The 23,309-nt window shown below is 34.1% G+C and overlaps 2 protein-coding genes across 2 annotated transcripts; both read right to left on the bottom strand.

Moving 5' to 3' along the window:
• Window positions 1-31: 31 nt before the first annotated feature.
• LOC149546221 (uncharacterized) lies at window positions 32-2,865 on the bottom strand. Its single transcript, XM_089791065.1, has 3 exons — window positions 2,727-2,865; window positions 2,287-2,610; window positions 32-2,051 (listed from the first exon to the last, which is right to left on the bottom strand). The coding sequence occupies exons 2-3, from the start codon at window positions 2,587-2,589 to the stop codon at window positions 252-254; spliced, it is 2,103 nt and encodes a 700-aa protein (XP_089647191.1). The 5' UTR covers window positions 2,590-2,610; window positions 2,727-2,865; the 3' UTR covers window positions 32-251.
• LOC149546220 (TMV resistance protein N-like) lies at window positions 2,730-22,848 on the bottom strand. Its single transcript, XM_089793909.1, has 3 exons — window positions 22,426-22,848; window positions 3,528-3,836; window positions 2,730-3,128 (listed from the first exon to the last, which is right to left on the bottom strand). Exons 1-3 carry the CDS (start codon window positions 22,846-22,848, stop codon window positions 2,730-2,732), a joined length of 1,131 nt encoding a protein of 376 aa, XP_089650035.1.
• Window positions 22,849-23,309: the final 461 nt, after the last annotated feature.

Below are 23,309 nucleotides of genomic sequence, written 5' to 3'. Positions count from 1 at the left end.
GCACACTCCTCGCCCTTTTAATGTTAAGCAGCCAACGGGAGGGATTTTCTTCTTCTTAAATGAGTGAAGGACAGAGAGACTGGGAAAGTCTGAAGGGTTTATAACTGATCCCGTGTCAGGCATTGCTCTTGTACGAATTAGCATTTTCACTCCTCCTCCTGATGGCAACTTGTGTTTCTGCCTAAAAAGGAAAAGTGCAGATAAATACAACGTCATAGGTAAGTGATGAAAATATTTAGAATTCTTAACTTCTAAAAACAGTTAGATATTACCTCTATCTTTGGAATGCAAGGCTCAAGGAATTGCATCTGTCCCGAATTCTCTATGGCCTGCACCCCCAGACATGTATTTTCTACCTTCAGCCACGGCAATCCTGAGCAATGCCGTAAACCTTCTAACTTCACCACTTTCTTGCAGTTTTTCACGCTAAATTCACTGAGAAAATCTGAGTTTTCAAAACATACAAGCACGCTCAACTGTGGGCAGTCCACTATACTTGTACACCTCAATGATGTGCAGTTCTGTAAACCTTCTATCTTCTCAATTTTGGGAAGACCATACAGTGAAACACTATATAAAGAAGCTAGTTTTTCAGAACATAAAAGTTCACTCAACTGTTTGCAGTCCTTTAATGATATATAATTCAATGATGTGCACTGTTGGAGACCATCTATGCTCTCAATTTTGTGAAGACCTTCCAGCGCAATTATTTTCAGAGAAACTAACCTTCCAAGATTTGGAAGTACATTCAGCTGTGGACAGCCCTTTATTGTCATCTGCTCCAATGAAGTGCAGTTCTGTAAACCTTCTATCTTCTCAATTTTGGGAAGACCATACAGTGAAACACTATATAAAGAAGCTAGTTTTTCAGAACATGAAAGTTCACTCAACTGTTTGCAGTCCTTTAATGATATATAATCCAATGATGTGCACTGTTGGAGACCATCTATGCTCTCAATTTTGTGAAGACCTTCCAGCGCAATTTCTTTCAGAGAAACTAACCTTCCAAGATTTGGAAGTGCATTCAGCTGTGGACAGTCCTTTATTGTCATCTGCTCCAATGATGTGCAGTCTTGTAAATTGTCTGTCTTCTTAATTTTCTGAAGATTGTGCAGATAAATTGTTTTCAGAGAAGCTTGATTTGGGGAAATTAGAAACGCAATCAATTCTGGGCATATCTCCATCTGTATTTTCTCCACTGTTTTCGGAAGAATCTCAACCTCCCTTAAGCAGCCACACCACAGGACTTCGACAATTTTAAGGCGTGGACAGCAATCTTCGGAGATTGAAATCTTGTACAGTTCTGTTCGACTCAGTCTTATCTCCTGGAGGTTGCACAATGAAGTATATTCTCCCCTCCCAAAATCCAATTCCCTGATTCGGGATTTTCTTATTGCTAGGGTCTGAAGATTACTCAGCTGCTTAAATGACTGTGGCAATGACTCCACTTTTAAACTTGTTAAGTCCAGATGCTCTACATGCTTGAGACCCCCGAAAGACTCTGCTAATGCTTGCGAAGCAACCTTCATCACTTTCAAGTTGCTGAGTTTACCAATGTCCATTGGCAGTCTCCTTAAACAGATGTCCTCTGCATATAGCTCTGTCAAGCCAATCTGATTTATGATGTGAGTAGGAAGATCTTTCAATTCGTAGCAACCATTCAAATTCAAATACTCCAACCTTGGTATGTTCTCCATGACGTCTGGCTGCAAGCCGAGCCTAGAGCACACAGCTAAATTAAGATGTTGCAGCCACTTCAGCTGCTTAAATGAATCAGGCAACATCATCAAATTTATCAAACTGCTCAGATCCAGATGACGAAGTTTTACCAATTCACCAAAACTGCTAGGCAGTGATTTTAGATTATAACACTCGTTTAACTGCAGATGCTCCAACGACAGAAGACAGCCAAATTCCTCTGGAAGACCCTTCAACTTTCTGCTGTATCTCATGGAAATCTGTTTTAAATTCTTGAGAAGCCCTATGGATTTTGGAATTCTTTGTAATTTAGGGCATCCATTAATAGTCAACATCCTTAGTTGCTCCGGAGCCTGCACCAAATTTTTAATCCGATTCAAAATTCATATTATACGGATTTTCTTGTCAAAGATGCTAGCGTGATTAAAGCAACAGCGTAAATAAGACATATAGTTTATAGCTAAGTAACTCTTTTCCAAAGAGCATTCTTGTTTTTCTTTTCAATTGGTCAGAGCAAAAATTCTAGAACAATCATTTTTATTTGGAAAGTATAGATTGGAATATAAAAGGCAGAGCAAAGTTACTTACTCCCGGACCGTCCCTCCACAAACGTACTAACTTCACGCAATGATTTAAATCTAATACTCTTAGATTTTCCATTGTTAGTGTCATATTTCTATCAGCAATTCCTGTACAGCTAAGCCACGCCAGCTCTGTTGAAGACCCGACAATGGGTAATTGGTGCTTATGGTTCCCTTCAAACACAAAAACTTGTGCTGCAAACGAGAGAGATCTTCTTGCACTTGAGACAAAACCAAGCAAAGGCCTTCTTTTATTTAGGAGCAAATCAGGTAACTTATTCCCACCCTTATCTGCGGTATTCAATATCATTCCTCGAATCGGGATTTTCTCCTGATTAGAGATAAGGAAAATCAACAGAATTAAAAAGGAAGACGCTAAACATATAAGTGGATAAACAAAAACAAGTTTATATGCCATGTTGTTTTAATAGAAAGTATTGACCTCACCTGTTATTGCTTCTGAATGGCTGCTGCAATCTGATTTGGAGACCATAGCCGGTATGGTAATTGAATGGTCTCAATTTCTCTACCTAAATCTCTGAGGTGGTCATGCATTCTTATACAATTTCTGTCATTGAGATCAAGAAGACACTTACTAATAAGCCTTTCCAATCCATACAAACCACTCCAGTCTGATCCCTCCCACACTGCAATAGCTTTCATGTTGTTCTCTCCGACAAAAAGGCAAGCTGCATCCAAAAATATTTGTCTCTCTTCCGCATCCAATGCATCATAACTCACTCTCAAACAATCTTTGATATCAGCAGGCAATATTTTAGAGATCTTCTGCAATACATTTTCCCACAAATCCTTTTTTTCAGAGCAGCAGAAAAGCATACTTCCAACTACCTTTAAGGACAAATGTAGCCCATTGCAAGCATGTGTAAACTTGGAAACAAGTCCTTCAAATCCTGCCCTTGGAGAGGGTTCTTAAATGCATGCCAACAAAAAAGTTGTTCAGCATATAAAGAATTCATGGGTTCCAGTTTGTAAATGGAAGTGATGCTCCAGCATTGCAGGACTTCTCTATCCCGTGTTGTAACAAGAATCAAACTCCCCTGTGCCAGATTATATTTCATAGGCAGCAAAGCATCTAATTGAGTTGGACAATCCACGTCATCTAAGACAATAAGCACACGAACAGATTTCAAATGGTTTAAGAGCAACTTTTTGCCTTCTTCTATATTAGAAAAATATGGTATATTAGGAATACCAAGCTCCTTCTATAATCTTCGTTGTATTTCATACAACTTTTTTTTCTTTTGCAGCTTCTTTTATATCAAAAATGATACTAGAATATTTTGCATCTGATCGCTTTTTATCATATAATTGTTTTGCAAGAGTGGTTTTTCCAACACCACCCATGCCCCAAATTCCAACAATTTGAACCTTATGCTCCATATTTTCAGATTCTTGTACAAATATTTCAAAATTCGCCAAGCATCTTGAAGACCCACAACATATTTTGGCATTTGTACTGCTACTCCCACTATTTCCAGTACACGATTCACAATGTTCATAACAATAATATTCAATTCCTTGGGTTCGCCATCCTCTCTGCATCCATATGGAATAACTTTTGAAACTTTTAGTGAAACATTATTAAGCAATAATTAATTTTTGTATCAAACAGTTTTTGAATGTATTATAAATGTGATATAAATATCAATTACAAAACGACGATTGAATGTACATTTTTAAACATGTTTATCCTTTCTCAATTTAATAAGCAATATCAAATTCTATTTATGTCACACCAGGACAGCTCATGTTTTCAATCACAACTATAGGTATCTTTAGACAGACTTGACAACATTTGCACTGTACAATGCATTGTATAATGTTCTGCAACTGCTGCCTATTCTCAGCAGACACGACGGGGATAGAAATTATTATCATACAGCAAAATAACAATTGAACTGTCATCTACAGTGCCTTATTGCTGTCAATCATCACTTATTCCTGTCTGCGTGTTCCTGAACTACTCGCTACGAGGATATTGTACTATTCTTAGAAAATTTAATATTGTGCTCACTAAGATACATGAATTCTACAGTCAACTTTACGACTTTAATTAAAATGGTACTAATTTTAGCATTCATTTTATTTGTTACAGTTTCTCTCGCAGAGACAATTGTAATTGGAGATAACAATAATTTCATATATCATTTAGTTCCGGTACCTGATAATATATATTGAGTAGCCACTGATGATAAAGTTCACATCGATATGTATTTCTGTCAAGGTATTCAAAACCTTTCAAAAGGACAATAATAAGGCATATTCTATTTATATGCTTATGTAAGATCATATGATTTGTCATTTAAAAAATTTTATGATATCCATTTTATTCAATTATGAGTAATCATCATCCAGAATAACTTTAAAGTCATGTGAGACTGATACGATGCACTAACCCCATGCCTCCATAAGAGTGTTTTCTGCTTTAAAATAGACAATGTAAGTGCACTATATAAAATTAGTTAAAAACATTTGGCAAGGTAATAGAAAAGGAGGGGAAAACTTGCATAGCATTTTTTTAATAAAGGGTGGCTAAAAAATATTTTGACAAGTTAATAGAAAAGGAGGGAAAAACCTGCATAGCATTTTTCTAATAAAGGGTGGCTACTTATTTCTAACTTTCTACATTATTTGGGTTGCAGCTTCACTAAACTAGGATTTTTTCTTTGATTAAAAATGTGTATGGGAATATTCTAAATATTTAAATTTAAGAGAAATAAATATACTTAAGTAATAGCATGAGAACATTGAAGTAAGTTATATTGTATTGGTGAACTAATAAGATGACATGATATTCCTACTTTTAAAGTCTAAGAAATACAAGCCATCATATACACTAAATCACAACTATGATTATACTATTTTAAAACCTATTAAATATGAAATTAATATCCTAATACAACTCACCAAAAATATACAACTATTACCACTAATATTTTACCAATACTCAACAACGAAACTTAACCCACACAAGACTATCTTCCATGGACAGAAAAGCACCTAATTGAGATGCACAATCTATGTCATCCAAGACAATAAGCACACAAACAGATTTCAAAGGGCTTGAGAGAATCTTCTTTCCTTCTATGTTGTCAAAATGTGGCATATTGAGAGTTTCAAGTTCTTCCAATAGTCTTTGTTAACTTTCATTCAATTTATTTTTTGTTGCAGCTTCACTAATACTCAAAAGAAATCTATGGTATTGTAATAATACTCTTGAAAAAAATTGTAATATTCCATCACATAGGAGAAAGATATAACCTCTTGAAGATAAGAGAAAAACTTCTCAATATAGAATAAAACTCAATTTATTCCTAAAAAAAATTAAAGTTTCCTTCTGAAGATTTTTTTTTTTCTACTTTTCTTCATTTATTGTCATTATCTAACAATCTCTACCTTGACAAGAATTTACCTAATACTTGCCCAAGACCATGTATCACCCATTTTGCAACCCAAGAGAAGCCACACTCCACTTTAGCTTCTCTACCAGCATTGGTTTAGTAAACATATGTGCACAATTTTTAGGTGTATAGACTTTTACATAAACAAAATGTAATAAAAAATCTATGGACGTTTTCAAGAGATACTCCACCTTCTTCAATAACCTATCATAGAAAATGGTTCTTAATCTCAATATACTTAGTTTTACTATGATAAGATGGATTTTTACCCAAATGGATAGCACTTTGACTATCATAGAATATAATCACATTATTGTGCACTTTTCCAAACTCACCCAAAAAACCCTTTAACCAAATTGTCTCTTTACATGTGTGTGAGACAACCATATATTATGCCTCAGTTGTAGATTGAGAAACTATCGCTTGGAGTTTTGACATCCAACTAATTACTCCACCTACAATAGTAAAGACATAACCTAATGTAGATCTCCTTTTGTCCAAATCACCTAGAAAACCATAATCAACATAACTACACACTAAATGCTATAGTAGTTATAGGTAATACAATAATTACCTGTGCCTCTAAGATATTGAAGCACCCATTTCACTTCTACCCAATGCTCTTCACCTAGATTTGTCATGTATCTACTAACAACACCCACTGCATGTGAAATATCTAATCTTGTACATACCATCGCATACATTAAACTTCCTAGTGCATTTGCATATGGTAGACAAGACATATAATCCTTTTTTTCCTTGGTACTAGCACATAAACTTTAAGAAAGCTTAAAATGGGAAACCAAAGGGATATTAATAGGTTTATCATTTTGCATACTGAATCTGATGCAAATTTTCTCTACCATATTTATTTTGTGATAACCAAAGCTTATCATGTTCTATGTCTCTATGTATCTCTATACCCAAAAAAATTTTTTTGCACTCTTAGATACTTCATATTAAATGTACTAGCCAACTAAGCCTTCCACTTATTAATTTCAGAAATGCTCTTACTTGCTACAAGCAAATCATCAACATATGATACCAAGATAATGAATAAGCCATTTTCTAAAGTTTTAAAGTAAAAATAATGGTCATACTCACTTGTTACAAAGTTTTGGCTCACCGTGAAGGAATCAAATTTCTTGCACCATTGCCTGGGCAATTGCTTCAACCCATACAATGATTTTTTGAGTTTGCAAACAAATTTCCTATTCAATCTTGAACAAACCCTTCTAGTTGTTCCATATATATATATATATATATATATATATATATGTCCTTGTCCAATTCTCCATGTAGAAATGTGTAGCAATGTCATTTTAACATCTAGTTTCTCTAACTCAAGATTAAGTAATGTAACTAATCCTAATACAATCCGAATAGAAATAAGCTTAGCAACTGGTTAAAAAAACTCATAAAAAGGAATACCTTCTTTTTGGGAATATCCTTTTGCTACCAGCCATGCCTTGTACCTTTCAATTCTATCATCAACGCCCATTTTCACTTTGTAGACCCACTTGTGGCCAACAACCTTTCTATCCTTTGGAAGTTCTACTAAGGCCCATGTCTTATTCTTCTCTAAGGCATTCATTTCTTCTTTCATTTTTATTTTCCATTTAGCATCACACATTACTTCCCCATAACAAGTTGGTTCCCCATCGTTAGAAATCAAAGAAAATTATGAAACAAAATCATCATACCTTTTAAGAGAATTCTTGACTCATGTAGATCTCCTAAGAGATTGTTGTGGTATTTCTATAGTTTCCTATGTATTTTCTAAATCTCCACCTTCTTCTTCTGAGAGATCTTCTTGCTCATTTTCTTTTGTAGAAGGATAAGTTTCAAATTGAACTTATTGATATTGTGGTACTTGTTCCTAATCTAAATTATCTTTTCCTACTCTAAAATATATCCTACAAAATCTGATATTGTTAGAGAGGATTCATCAAATATGACATCTCTATTAATGATGATTTTGTGGGTAATACAATCCCACAATCTATATCCCTTAACTCTATCACCATAGCCAACAAAGGTGTATTTCTTGGCTTTGGGATATAACTTAGAACACTAATTTTTAGAAATGAGAGCCTACGCATCACAACCAAATATTTTCAGATTTAAAAAATTGGCATGAATGACCTATCCATAACTCTTCAAGAATCTTGCAATCTATTACAATTGAGGGTGACTAATTTACCAAATAGCATGTTGCACTAATTGCTTCTGCCCACAACTTTTTCTACAATTTGGCATTACTAAGCATAATTCTTGCTCTCTCTAGAAAAGTCCTATTCATGCATTCTACAATACCATTTTTCTAAGGAGTGTAAACTATGGTTTTATATCTTACGATTCCAGATTCTTTGCAATAATTCTTAAACTCTAAACATGTGAACTCACCTGCTTTTTCTAAAATATTCGGTTGATCTATCTATACTCTTTTCAACAAATATTCTAAATTGTTTGAATACGCCAAACACATTAGCTTTACTTTTAATAAAAAAGACATACTTTTTTTGAGTGGTCATCTATAAATGTCACAAAATATGATGCTCCTCCAAAAGAAATTACAGGCGATGGATCCCAAACATCTAAATGGATATAGTCTAGAATACCTTTGCTCGTATGACTACCATATTTAAACTTCTATCTACATTGCTTTCCAAAGACACAATGCTTGTAAAAATTCAAATTCAAAGATTTCAAGTTTGGAAGCACCTATTGATTTACCAATACCTTTACTCATTTCTTTCTCATATGACCCAATTGTTGATGACAAAAATGAGTAGATTCGTCATTTTCCTTAGATACCAATGTTGCATGACTTACATATGTACTTCCTTCTAGCCTATAAAGGTTCTCGACTTTTGTAGCTTCATCACCAATAAAATTATTTCTCATATGACCCAATTGTTGATGACAAAAATGAGTAGATTCATCATTTTCCTTAGATACCAATGAAGCATGACTTACATCTGTACTTCCTTCTAGCCTATAAAGGTTCTCAACTTTTGTAGCTTCATGACCTTGACAAGAGAATGCATAGCCACTAGAATCCAAAACACCCAAGGACATTAAATTATTTTTCAATTCAAGTACATGTCCTACCCCTACTAGTGTCTTTACAAAACCATCAAACATCTTGATTATAATATCCCTAATCCCAACAATATTACAAGAAGAATTATTTCCCATAAAAATAGAACCTTCATCAATAGGTTGGTAAGAAGAAAACTAAGTCTTATGTGGATACATGTGACCAAAAGCACTCGAATCTAAAATCCATTAGTCCTGACTTGGTAAGATATTACAAATAGATTACACTTCACCAATCATTCCTAAAGTTGCCTCAGCTAGACTCGCTTCCTTTTTGGATTCATCATTCTCTTCTTTTCTTTTCCAACAATCTTTCTTGAGATGCTCTTCTTTATTGCAATACCAACATTTTCCCTTACTCTTTTCACCTCTTGACTTGGATCTGGATTTATCTCTTGAACCTTCCCCTTTTTGTGTGGAACAACATCTATCCACCATTGCTTATGTTTTGGAGGTTGCTATTTTAGAATTCCTTCATACCTCTTCAAACAACAAAGCTCCCACAACAAGATCAAATTCAAGGGAGTCAATTTTACTAAAACCATTAGAAGTAACTAAGTGATTCCAAGATTCAAGCAAAGAACATAACAATGTAAGTGCTTTATCTTCATCTTCAATTTTTACATCCATACTACCCAATTGAAAAATTAGAGTATTCAAAACATTTAAATGATCATCAATTTTTATACCTTCCTTCATTCATAGGCTATACAATTTCCTCTTCAAGTAGATTAAGTTTGTCAAGGATTTTGTCATATAAAGTCTCTCCATTCTACCCCATAAACCTTCATTTGTATCTTCTTCAACAATATTAAAGCGAACCTCATCCGCCAAATACAACCGTATTGTGCTTAGAGCTCTCATATCCAAATCTTCCCAACCATCGTCTATCATATTTATCAATTTCTTTGACTTTTGAGCTAATGCCTTATGCAATCCTTGTTGCACTAACAAATCACATGTCTTGAGCTTCCATATCTCAAAGTTATTTTTGCCATTAAATTTCTCCACCTCGAATCTTAGATTTGAAACTTTTTCCATTTAATGCTGCAAAAAACTCAAAACACCAAATTCTAACATAGCTACTGACAAAATAAATTGCTCTGATACCACTTGTTATGAAAGCAGAAGCATTAACTAGAAACAATAAACTTACAACACAAATTAGATGCAAAGAAATAATTAGAGAAATAAGGAACAATAAAAACACAGGTTAGAATACACAGATACATGTGGTAAAACCTTCACAATATGTCAAGGAAACATCCACAGGGCAAGTATTGATAATCTTATTACTAAGAAGAAACTCATTACATCTCCAACTTCATAGTTGTTGTTGTAATAATACTCTTGAAAACTATTGTAATCTACCTTCATAGAGAAGAAAGATATAACCTCTTGAAGATAAGAGAAAAAATTCTCAACATAGAATAATTCTCAATTAATTCCTTCAAAAACTTAAAGTTTCCTTTTGAAGATAAAAATTGTTCTTTTTTCTAAAATAGAGAAAGATTATTTTTTTTCACTTTTCTTCATTTGTTGTCAGTATCTAACATTTCTAATATATAATTATTTTGCAAAAATGGTTTTCCCAACATAACCCACACCCTAAATTTCAACAATTCCACTTTGAGATGCTCCACATGTTCTGACTCATACAATTTTTTCAAAATTCTCCACATCATCTTAAACACCCACACGATATTTCAGTATATTTGATGGTACTTCAATTTCTTGTAGCACACTATTCATAATATTCAACTTCTGTTGTTTCCTGTCCTCATTGTATCTACATGAATATTTTTTATTTTATTTTTTAAACAAATAGATTAAGAAATAATTAATTTTTTTCATCAAACTGTTTATGAATATATATTATAAATATGATATAAATATCAATTACAAATGAGTACAATTAAAATAATAATTTAAAACTTTCTATTTTTTTCAAAAGTTTATAATTTTTATGAATATGTATACCAATTACAATAATTTCTTAAAATATATAGAATATAAATATGTTTTTTAAATAAATTATTTTACTATATAAATTTATTTTTATTTGGTAAAGTACAATAAACTAATATATAGTATAGACCTAATAAAATTCACCATCTTTTATAATTATATAAGTAATATTGATCATGTCAAAATTAAACTAGTATTTTTATTTTGGTGTGCAATGGGTACATCGAAGAGGTGTGAATGGTTGATTAGGAAAAGTTGATTCCATTTTTCATACGTTTGTTTAATACATAAGATGGATTAATAGAGTATTTAGCAAAAGATGATATTATGAAATAAAATTTTCAATGAGAAGTTATAGCATCAAATCAACCATGCATCTAATTATAGGGATAAAAAACACAATTTAAATAAAAAATTTGAATGAGCAAGATAACCCATTATACAAATAGGAAGAATAGGAGAGGGAGAGAGAAGAACAAAAAAAAGATCAAGTGTTTTAGAGAGAGAGAGAGAGAGAGAGAGAGAGAGAGAGAGAGAGAGAGGTGAAAAGATGGAAATTGAAGTGATGGATAGATTGATTATTTAACATAGTACTCTCACAAGTATTTTTCTATTGATTTTCACTTGCACTCACATGTTCACCATCATTATCATGATTAGTAGAATTATTTTATGAAACTAAGATCTCCTTGTAGGTGTGCAAGCATATGAGAGGAGACATAGCAAGGATGCTTGATTGGAACATTTGAGCATGTACAATCAACATGTGCAGCTATAAGCCATAGCCATTTCCAATGCCCTCCTTGTCTACATAGATTGGAGGCACAATTCTTGACATACATGTAAAATTGTAATGCTGTGCCTAGGAATCCTATGAACACTAGGATAAAACACGCACTAAATAAATTTTTTTTATAACATAAGCCACAATACAGAGTAACCAAGTGCAATCAATAAGCATACATTTGTTTAATACATGAGATGGACTAATAGAGCATTTATAAGATGATGACATTATGAAATAAGGAGTTTCAATCAGAAGTTATTGCATCAAATGAAAGATGCATCTAATTTAGGTACCAAAAACACAATTTAATTAAGACTTTTGAAAGAGCAAGATAACGAATTATAAAAATTGGAAGAATAGGAGAGGGGAAGAGAAGAAAAATAAAGAGATCAAGTGTTTTAGAGATAGGAACAAGATAGAAGACTAAAGGTATTGTGTGTGTGTGTGTGTGTGTGTGTGTGTGTGTGTGTGTGTGTGTGTGTGTGAGAGAGAGAGAGAGAGAGAGAGAGAGAGAGAGAGAGAGAGAGAGAGAGAGAGAGAGATTAAAATACATAATGGAGATGAAGATAGATATGAGGAAGGATACTGAAATAAGGAAAGATAGATATAGATAAACAAATAGAGGTAAAAAGATGGAAATTGAAGGGATTAATATATTTATTATTTACCACAATACTCTCACAAGTATTTTCTATTGATTTTCACTTGCACTCGTGTGTTCACAATCATTTCACAAAACTAATATTTCCTTGTAAGTGTGCAAGAATATGAGAGGACACATGGAAAGGATGCTTGACTAGAACATTTGAGCATGCACAATCAACATGTACAACTATAAGCCATAGTCATTGTCAACACTCTCCTTGTCTACGTAGAATGGAGGCACACTACTTGACATATACATGTAAAATTATAATTCCCCACCCAAGAATCCTAGTAACACAGGATAAAACATGTGCTAAATATTTTTTTATGGCATAAGCTACAATGAAGAGTAACCAAGTGCAAGAAATAAGAATCATCAAAAGATAAGAATATATTGCAGACAATATGATTGACTCAGAAGAAAAATTGGAGATTGAGAGTCAAGTTCTTGAGTCACTCAAGACTAACTAGGAAAATACATTGGATATTGTTTTGAAAGTACATAAACAATTTTTGGACTCATTTGGTTTAACCCCCACTCCCTAGCTCAAAGTAAGAAGGCAATTGTGACAAAAACAAGGGTGAAATGCAAACATATTGTATAAACTGAGGGGATAGAGCATATCTATATAGTTACTGAGTCAAGTTTAGGTATGGGGTATACCCTAAGGGGGAGTTTTGAAATTTTTTTGTGCATCCATTAATGATCATTATAAGTGTTTTTGCCACTAATGCGTAAGGGGGAGCTTGCTGACCCTAAAAGAAATCTTAGTATTGTCTATTAGTGCAAAATACTTAGTCATTTACTAGATAGAGTTGGTCAGTCAACACCATGACTGAGTCACCATATATGCCAAACTATTATAAAGAAGTGTATATATGCATGTGGTGTTGGGAAGTAGTCACTATCGAGCACACAATAGCCTCTGAATAGTTAAGATAATGTTGAGTTATCATTCCAGATGAGCAATTTAGTGAAGAAAGACAAGCTAGTTGCCAAGTAATTTTGGATGCAACATGTGCCAAACAAGTCAATAATATAGTTTAAATCTGAGAATATTTGATGTTGAGGGATAACATGAATAACTAATCTTAGTTGAACATAGGAAGAATTATATGCCAAGTTACAAAGTTTTGATATATGATTTTTATATGGCACAAACTTTTATTTAAACCATTTTTGTTGAGCTTGAAACATGTTTTAAAGATGTAGGAGAGAATCAAGGGAGTGATTATGCCTATGATTGTGGATCACTAATCTCTATGCAAGGAGGAAGACCAATCAAAAAATAGGAATGTATAAGTGAAAAAAAGGGATGAATCCAAATTGTTGATCAAGATCTAGAAGTTTCTTAGATGACTATAAACGAAGGGTTTTAGGTTAGATTTTGTATGGTTATGCTAGAGGAATGTGTGTGTGAAGTAGAAGGTGAATCAAAAGTAAAAGGACTAAGGCGACCGAGTAGTGCAGTGAGGAGATATTGAAGATCAGTCACAGAGAGGTGATTATAGATTGGAAAGAGAAGACTTGTCATCAACATATCAGTATAAATTGAAGCATCAAGGTACTGCTACATTCTAACTAATGTATTAGTGTAAATCTCTTAATAGTGTGGTCCTAATAGGCCTATGTAAATATCCTAAGAGAGTGCTCACTTAGTTGTGATGTTTAAATCCTTTAATCAAGGTGCACTTAACAATTCTAGTATCTTTTAACAAAGGAGACCCCTCACAAGGTAGATCGCCAGAAGTAATCAAAATTGTACCCCTAATAGGCAATTCATTCACTATCATAGTGGAGTTTTTGTGGATGTCAACCCCACCACAATTTTACCTTCTCATTGGAAGGTTTCTACGTAACCAAATATTGTGTCATGTGTTATTTGCATGTTTAAATATTTATTCATGTTGGTAGATCTTAGATAAGATATTTCATGATATTGTGAATTTATATCAAGGTTAAGGTTAATGAACTATATGTTGAACATGGTTTCAATGGTTAATGTTTGAAGTGGTTAAATTTTTAAAGATTATGATTCACCCCCCTTGCCACGCCCCCTTTCAATATTTCACTTTCCTTATTAGATTTCCAATGTTTATGAGCATCAACATGGCTCTTGTCTTCAAGAACGTAAGGACCACAAGCATTAGAGCTTGCAAAAATCATTAATTTAGACCTCACCGCAAGTCATAGGTGGTCGGGAAAGAGTCTTTTAAGGGTTGTCTTGTACCTTTGATAAATTTCAAGATCTTTTTATGGGTCAACACTAGTGGTACTCCCCCAAAGGATCAATTTACTATAAAACCCAATGCTCAATGCAGCATGGTGGACATTTTGTGCCACCTCTCTACCATGATTACTCGTAGTTCCTTGAAGAACTTTTCATCAAGATCTTTCTCTCTCTCATTTCTGATATTTTTAAGGTCCTCATGGAGTCAATGCCATCATATACCTCATTGAAGCAAGGAGGATTCATGTATGTGTATCAAATCATGCTTGATATAGGCTCAATGAACTTCAAAAGGTACTCATCCTGATCCCACCAAGAGTCATCTAGTATCAATGCCTTAATGGAAGCTTCCCTAGCACTATTATATATTCTCTATATGCTAAACTTAGCACTTATAACTATTCTAGACAATTCCTCTTAACCTTGACAAGATGTGCAAATAAATAGTGTTCGAGGCAAAGTGAGTCTCAACAACCTATTTTAAATCAAAATAATAATAAATAAATAATAAATTAGAATCAAGATTAAAATTTAAATATAATTTACCATAGCTTACTAAACTAATGTGACTACATTTCTAAAACATATTTAAATTTGAACATTTTAACTTACCTTCAAGAGCTCCAATTTGTAGAGCTATCTAAATAAAGCTTGTGTCATATGATGATTTGTAACTAAAATTTGGATGGTTTTTACATCTTTGTACATTTTTTAATCCACTTAATCTTAGTGCCAATTTTTTATTGCATTAAGTTGAGTGAGTGCATAATACAAGGTGTATAAGAGTTGAAAAACATTTTGAGGGCCAACTTTATTAGTGACTTGGATGTATTTGTTTACAATGAAAGGATCATCCTTCACCTCCCCTTCATAATCCACGGGTTGAACAAAAAAATTGCAGCTCTTGTGGACATTGTAATAACATGATAAAAGGATGATTTCTGACATCTTTCCACCTATTGAATATTGTGGTTACACTTGTTTTGATCCATGAACCCTTGATGGGCTTTGCATGCCAACCTCTACACGTTGAACACTTCTCTATCCAATAAAGTTGTGTGCAGCTTCTCACAACTCGGGCCCTTGAACCCCTTTGGAGCCTCATTAATTAATCTCATCACTTTCTACCAATATGGTGAGCAAATGGCATTACATATCGATCTATTTGCTTAGATGCATCTCGCTATGGATTTCTCGACAATGTCCCTATCTTCATTCTGAAATGATTTTTCCAAGGTCCCCTTTACTCTCATTTTTGCAATCATTTTTTGAGGAGCGCACAAGAATGTATGGCCTTCTACAGGTGGTTCTTTGGGAGTGGAATCAAAAGTCACTAACAATGTTTTTGTTTTTGTTTGCTAACATTTTGGAATAGATGAGAAGTTCCCCTCCCAACTACTTCACCTTCTTGTTTTTATTCTTGAATATATTTGTTCTCAATGTAGTTTGGAAGAAAAATTTTAGGTGGCACACTATCAACTCTGGGCTTCCCTACAAAATTTAATGTTTTTTTTCTAGAATAAAGCACAAATGGGCTTTCACTCTACTATAAGAAATATTAATTTTCTCTTTACAAAGATTGCAATCCACATATAACCTTGTCCACCTAGCATTATTTAAACTATTTCCACGTGTTTTCCATATTAGAAAGCATTTGTCTGTTTTGTAGTAGGAGTTTCTATTACTAGAAACACTTGCAACCATTCTTTGAATCTACAAACAAACACAATATAAAGATTTTTAAAAAGAATGAAAACTAAAAATAATTACAGATTCAATTGCTAGATTAGATTTTTTAATATGCAAGGCATGCAACATACAAATAAAATATTTATAACAGTGGTCCATGGTGATGGCATCTAAATGGAGGCTTTGCGTAGGAGGCATCTAATTGGTCGAGTCTTTGTCTATATATGGATAGATGCTGACAGTCTTGTTATTTTTTTAACATTTATATTGAACGCTGCAGTTTACAATATACAATGAATGAACTGCCACCAACTGTTCGCTGAGAAGATGATCTTTACATAGAGACACATATATAATCCACACTTTTATGAGTCTTAGAATTCAAAGTTCAAATTTAACTATACTCAGAATTAAGATTATCTTACTATAAGAAGACCAAAATATTTGGATTTCAGAAGCCGAAAGCCACAATCATTTACCCCTTTGTAAGATGCAGGGGTATTCAGAAATAGAAAGTGAAAGCCTTCACAAGCTGTAATTTCGCCTTCAAAACCATTCTCATGAGTTGTTTTGCCTTCAAAACCAATCACTCGACCATGAGGAGGAAAATGCTGACGAAAACAAAGCAGGGAATATCGTGGGCTTGAATAGAAAAATTCATACCACATTCGCCTGAAGTCGCTCCAGCTTGTCTGTCGTCAGCGAATGTTGACAAACTTTGATGCATTGTCGACGAGGGTCTGTTTTCGCGACCTAAGACTGAATGTCGTAGTCCAAATTCGAATTTCAAGAAGAGAATTCACATCAGCTATTACTCTGCAACGAATCCACTAGCGAATTCCACTAGCCTTGAGCGACTATGATAACTTAGATTATAAACAATGAGACGCGGTTGTTATGGCTTGCAATAATCATGGGATATGCCAAAATGGTTGTTTGAAAGATGGGTACTTTTCTCATATCATACCTGCCTGCACACAATAGAGCCTCATAATCTCATTAAATGCAACGATTATAAATGTTGCAGAGAATGATTTTGTTACAAGCGTTTTATATACTTTTTAAGCAAATGCAACTAACAGGGGTGAAGGCAAATTCCATTAGTTGTATTTAACAAAATACTGCATGGAATGCATGCAATGCTTTGAATGCAAGATTTGCAGAACATGATTTTTTCAAATGTCTCAATCAAATACATGTTAGTTTTGGTAGCGCTATTCATCTATAAGCTATTATTTAGCAAATAATTGTTTTACAAACTAGATAGTTAGAGTTGGGACAAATATTTGTTATTTAATTGGCCACTTTTAAAGCAACTAGAAACCGACTTATTAGAGTTGTTAAGTTGTTTTAATCTCGACAGTCGATTGAGAATCAATCTCGCCCGTTGGTTTTCCAACAGTAGTATAAAAGGGGGCCAGGGGACATTTGGAGTGAACAAGTTGTAGAAGCATTTGGAGATTTAGCAAATAAATTTGCAGTCATAGCAAATAGTCTTGCAGTATTAGCAAGGGTGCAGTGATTGCATTGGGGATAGCAACAAAGGAATATCAGTGGGATTTGCTTAAGTTAATATAATTTTCTCACCTGTAGAACTGATTTTTCCAAGGATGATGTGAAGTTGCAGTTGTGTTATTTTTTTTATATTGGCTGTGAATTTATTTTTTAGATAGGAAATTAATAATCAAAGACTGCAATAGAATTTTGCACAATATAGTCGATGGTTGTGATGGAACCAAAAAAAAAAAAATTCAATTTAAGCAATAATAGTCTTGAAGAGAGTGTTTTATAGAACGGAGGAAATGATAAATGAGGCTATATACACCAACGATTAGAGCTTGATAAAAGGTATTGAATGGGCTGCCATCAGGGACCCAGGCTTCTACACTGTTTTCTAGAAGATGTCATGGTGCTCAGCATGCCTTTAATAGTGAAGATATGGATCCTACAGTTATCACAAGAAATTATCATCACCATTTGTCAACAACTGAAGGATAGATAGAGGATCAGGTCTGATGTAGCCTGTACACTTCTTTGTATTGCTAATGATGTACTATAAGTAATGAAGGCAAGACTTCTAATCTTTGGAGTCAGAAAATACATATAACCACATCTGGCTGTGGATTAAGCAATACTATAATCAGAATGTTCATCAAACTATACAGGTACACCAGTGATTCTCTATGAGGCCGATAAATGAGAATTTGTATCCAGAAATACATATGAAAGGGGCCTTATTGGATAACAAGTGAAAGTGTAATATACAACAGATGAATTGATGAATACATGAATACAACAAATATTGCATAGTTGCAGTCATAGCCAAAATAGTGCATGAAGTCAAAATCTCGATAACAAATTTATCTTGGGAAGTATTGGATTCTATTGGTAATAGATTTTATGCACAGATTGTCAATTGATTCAAAAAGCAAAAGGTTAGTATTGTGTAGTATCAAGAGATGTTGTAATGATCAGCGAACAGTGTCAAGACCCTATTCTGAGGCGTGTCTAAAGGTTCACACTGGAACATAAGATGATATTTATTGCCGATTATAAGACTGTATTGCATTTACATGGTGGAGGATAATGTTTCAATTAGTGTGTCCAATCTTGGAAAGTTTATCCTCCACGATGAAGGTGGGACGGTTGCAATCAGAATCTATCAGTAGTTGTAGGCCCAGGATGTATGGTGCAACACAGTCAGGTCATCTTTAGTACAGTCAGCGGCACAAGAAAGATTGCAAAGAATATTACCTTTGCCATGCATAAAACATTATGCAGTCGTCATACTAATGCCAAAGTTGCCAAAGTCTTCCCTCTCTGTGTTAAAGAATCAATCAAATACAGAATGAATGTTTAAATTAGTGGCAGGGGATCAATGTCTCTGGGAACTGCGGTTTTTTTTTTGGGCCCAATGGGTAAAGGCACAAATATTTTTTAGGGAGTAGGGCATGGGAATCTCTTGGCGTCAGTTGTAGATACATGCTCCAGTTTCAAGCATGATAAAAAAGTTCCAGTTGCGAAAGCCGTTATTCACGGGCTGAGAATCTTTTGCCCCAAGCATTTGCATAAATAAGTAGAACATATGTATTACATTTTGAACTAGCATGAGCATTTATTTTCTTCCTGTCTTCATTTTGTAGGCACAGGTTATGAAATCGGAGGAGGATTCCACGCGGATTATAAACCACGAGTCTAAGTCGAGCAGAGAAAATGACATTCAAAAGAAGAATGCAATATTACACGCGGGGGCAGAGACTTGCGATCAATTTTAAGGATCCCAAGCAAATTCTGGAGTTTTGTTAACATCTTCGAAATACTCTTGCCTGATTTGCCTATCCCAAATAGCAGCCGGTTATTAGAGGAAGTTCATGTTTCGAATATTTTAAAGAAGATATTAGTTAAGAAGAGTTGTGCCATTTAATTACGACTTTTCAGAAGGATACAACTCTTCGAATCATAACTCCTCATATTCTATATATATGTAAAGTATAAGTCAAGTAGGGAGAGAGATATATAAAATAAGAAAAATCTTGTCACTATTTGAGAGACATATCACTGAAGTTATTATCCTTTTGAGAAAGCGACTTTTTTCATTGCTGAGTATACATATTTGAAATTTATTCTTTAAAGGAGAAGTTGGATCTGTGAACTAAGCAAGAAGATTGTAATTATTTGAGCACCAATTCAGGCATTGTATGGATCGAATTGTGCTGAATAGAGCATCAGGAAGTTGAGTGTCTTTAGTACATTTTGTCCAGCAATAAAATCAGTAAGGATTTTAATTGTTTTTAGAGTTGGAATACATATAATTCATCCTTTATGGTGTTGATCGTTTGTTTGCTTATAATTTACTAATTTGATAGGTACACTAAATTGTTTATTGTTATTCAGATTTGACAAATACAAATTGCACAGAATTTGACTTCTTTCCTGTTATTTGTATTTATTGTGTCCATTAAAGGTTAAAGCATAATAGACAGGTCTGAAATGCGTTAAAATATAGCAATTTGTGGCATCATAATTAGTAAGTTTTTAAGCAAAGTTTACATTATCAATATCATAAAGTTGTATGTAAAAAATATATATATTTGACTCTATTACCCAATTGAAATTTTTGACACTGGTCATAAATTTGTTCAAAATTGCATAAATCGAGTGCTGGCAATTTTTCATCTTCTTTCTTTAAAAACTTTTTATTAAGCAATCACTTTAACATTTTTTTTTCAGCATAATACAATCCTAATAAACAATCCATGTTTGAAGTTATATCTATAAGTTTTCCTTAACGCTTGCCAGTTGAAGGAATTTGTTTTGCAATCCGCTATAATACATTTTGCATCCAAGTTTTGGGATTTGGGTAAACAGGCCTTGGTTCAGCGGAGCCTAAAGCGCAGAGGTTTTAATCCTGTTACATTGGCCAAAATCAGTTAGATACCGAGCATCGAGCAGGCAAGGCTCGTAGGTTTCTAACCATCGATTTTGATAACCGACAGGTTGCTTGCTAATTGTAGCAGATAAAGAAGATTTGTAGAAGATAATTTTGGTAAAATGAATATAAGAACTTTCAGGTTAATGAATGTATGCGAAATATGGAAACATCGAAAAAAGTATATTAACCTTTTACCACGAAATTTCATTTCATGGGATCTCATGATTGCAAATTCGCACAGAAGGGTTTTGTTGAGAATGCTTTAGACGCATGAAAACGGATCTGGTGGAAGAAATGTATGCAGACTGTGGATATAAAAGACAAGGCATTCAAATTGTTTAACAGATTGACTCAAAGGAAATTTGAAAGAATGGAACGTAATGATTTTAATAATCAAATGTGGAATCGTAAAGTATGCACGTTAATAGTTTGACAGGATGCCCGAAAACATGTTGTTTCTAAAACGGAAAAAGTTATGATGCTTTTGAAAACTCCAAAACAAATACCATTTGCAAGATGTGCGTGATATTAGTTTTAATAAGAAAATTTGAAAAATCTTGGAATTAATGAAGCACTGATGAGTACATTCTAATAGTTAGATGCAATATGGTAGAAACAAAATTCAGGCACAAATGAATACTTATAGGGTTGCATTTAGAGTCATCTCGAAAAAATCAAACTTAAAAAGTAATACTTCAAATCTGAAAATCAAACTCTACTATGCCATGTTTAATCAATAGAACTCTATAACAATCTTGCTAACTGCATATGTTTCTGAAGCATAATCTACCTACAATGGTTCTCACTCTTCAAAGAAACAAAGAGCATTCCAAAAATTAAAAAATCTCAAGTTCCTTTGTTCTGTTCAGTGCCTAATGGTAACGAAAGAAACAGAGTATACAGAAATTTCCAAGTTCCTTTGATCTGTTAAGTGCATAGTGGCAACGAAACTTTATGTCTTATTTTATCAGAATAATATTTCTACAAAGGTTTAAATGGGTTAAATATTGCAAGTGAAAGCAACTTTTATATTCTGTTCTTATACAATCTATTTTTTTGACTGACATTATTTGCTACAAGATTTTCGATTGTCCTTATTATTAGTCCAACCCATAACTCATTAAAAATAAAAGACGTTTCCTTATTTACCATTCATTATGATTCTGCATATCCATTGCACACCAGGATATCATTATTACTTATAGAAGACTGATGGGAAGTAATGGATGGTTGTAGATGGTGCAATGTTCTCGTCCTTGATTCCGTTAGGTTGTTGATTCTGTTGGGTTGTGCAGCCCAAGCACTCTGGTAACCGTTGTCACAAATATATGGCTTCTTCACTTTGTAACTGCTGGTTCTTGAAAACTGCGGATGGTTGGACTTCTTTAGCTATTATTCGATAGTGGGAGGAGTTATATATTGGGGCTTTTATGTCTTGCATATTGCTGCTGTTAATACAGAGGACCGATTGTATGTAAAATACAGAAACTAATAAAAACTGAGAATCCCACTGAAAAAGTAGATGTAGCCTGAAAAAGTGATCCACTCTAAATCACTTGTCTTTCTCTGTCTCCCTCTCTGTTTTGTTTTTGCTAGTCTAACTTTTTTTCCCCCAATTTCCAATTTTCATTCAAAATCAACAGATCCTTAAAGCAACTCATCCTTTTCATCTAATAAGCCTTCAGCGTAACAATGGAGAATTTTAAAAATAAATTAAGGACCAAGGAAAGTAGGTGTTGCTTGCTTGTTGCTGTCGATGAAGATTTCACCCATGTGTAGTGAAATGTTGTGCAGCGCAGTCTTCCACTCCTGGATCTTCTGTTCAGTGTATCTACCCTTTTCTTCCTGCCTAGCAAAGGCTCCTGCATACGCTCCTTTTCCTTGAGCTACCCATCGGTGGGCTGAACATGGTAGAAAACAGGAATTTGCCAGTTTGGAACATGAAGGATAGCTCCGCAAGGCACCAGACCGAGTCTGCGTAGCCGGGAGAGAAGATTGCTATGTGAAGGGAAGCACTGCTCATTTCCTTTTGTAACGATGCAGGGATGTTGTCTCCCAACATGGGTTCTTCTGAATCAAGAAAGACTCCGATGCCCCTCACATGGAGAGCATGATAGATAGATTTGGCCACCGTCTCTTTCACATCCGGTCCGCGATGATTGATAAATACAGAGCAGGGTAGCTTCTTCATCAATGTTGACGACGAGGATGTTGCAAGTGCTGGGGCAATTTCCTCAAAAGCATTTGTAGTCTCATTCTTCGATTGACTAGCGGGGGAGGAAGTAGATGCCATGGAATCCGACTGGGGTAGACACAGAGACAAAGATGCACTGAAAGAAAATGTGTTAGGGCTTGGTTCAAGCAGGCCAAGGAAACATGCTGAGCTGGGTTCAAGGGCAGAGAAAGCCAGCGATTAAATAGTAATCAAGGTGACAATTACAGGTAGGAATGGAAACCGGAAAGAATTTACCCTAAGGCCCGTTTGGTTGCTATAGAAAACTTGGAATATTTTTTTATTTTCTATTTAGTTCAACAATTGGAATAGGGAATAGGAATATATTCTCATTTTGCTTCTTAAATGAGCTTATACCCATTCCAAAAAAAACTGTTATTGGAATAGTCATTCCTATTCCAATATTGCATTCGTATTTTCCATTCCTATGCCTGCAACCAAACGGACCAGGGCCCATTTCGTTGCAGGAATTAAAATGAAATTAGCATTTGGAATTCTCAAAAAGTTCTAATTCAGTGTGC

Source organism: Cupressus sempervirens, chromosome 7 (assembly GCF_028749045.1).
Source record: "Cupressus sempervirens isolate cs-2001-9-10 chromosome 7, ASM2874904v1, whole genome shotgun sequence".
In the NCBI taxonomy this organism is placed as follows: Eukaryota; Viridiplantae; Streptophyta; class Pinopsida; order Cupressales; family Cupressaceae; genus Cupressus; species Cupressus sempervirens.
Note: the sequence above shows the minus strand (reverse complement) of the source record. Positions and strands in the feature narration are given on the sequence as shown.

Coding starts and splice junctions, on each gene's coding strand:
- LOC149546221 (XM_089791065.1), bottom strand. CDS start 2,589: ATGATATTGAATACCGCAGATAAGGGTGGGAATAAGTTACCTGATTTG. Junction 2,052..2,286: donor TGTGGAGGGACGGTCCGGGA/GTAAGTAACTTT, acceptor AATTTGGTGCAG/GCTCCGGAGCAACTAAGGAT.
- LOC149546220 (XM_089793909.1), bottom strand. CDS start 22,848: ATGGCATCTACTTCCTCCCCCGCTAGTCAATCGAAGAATGAGACTACA. Junction 3,837..22,425: donor GTAGCTCAAGGAAAAGGAGC/GTATGCAGGAGC, acceptor ATATGGATGCAG/AGAGGATGGCGAACCCAAGG. Junction 3,129..3,527: donor CTGCAAAAGAAAAAAAAGTT/GTATGAAATACA, acceptor TTGTCCTTAAAG/GTAGTTGGAAGTATGCTTTT.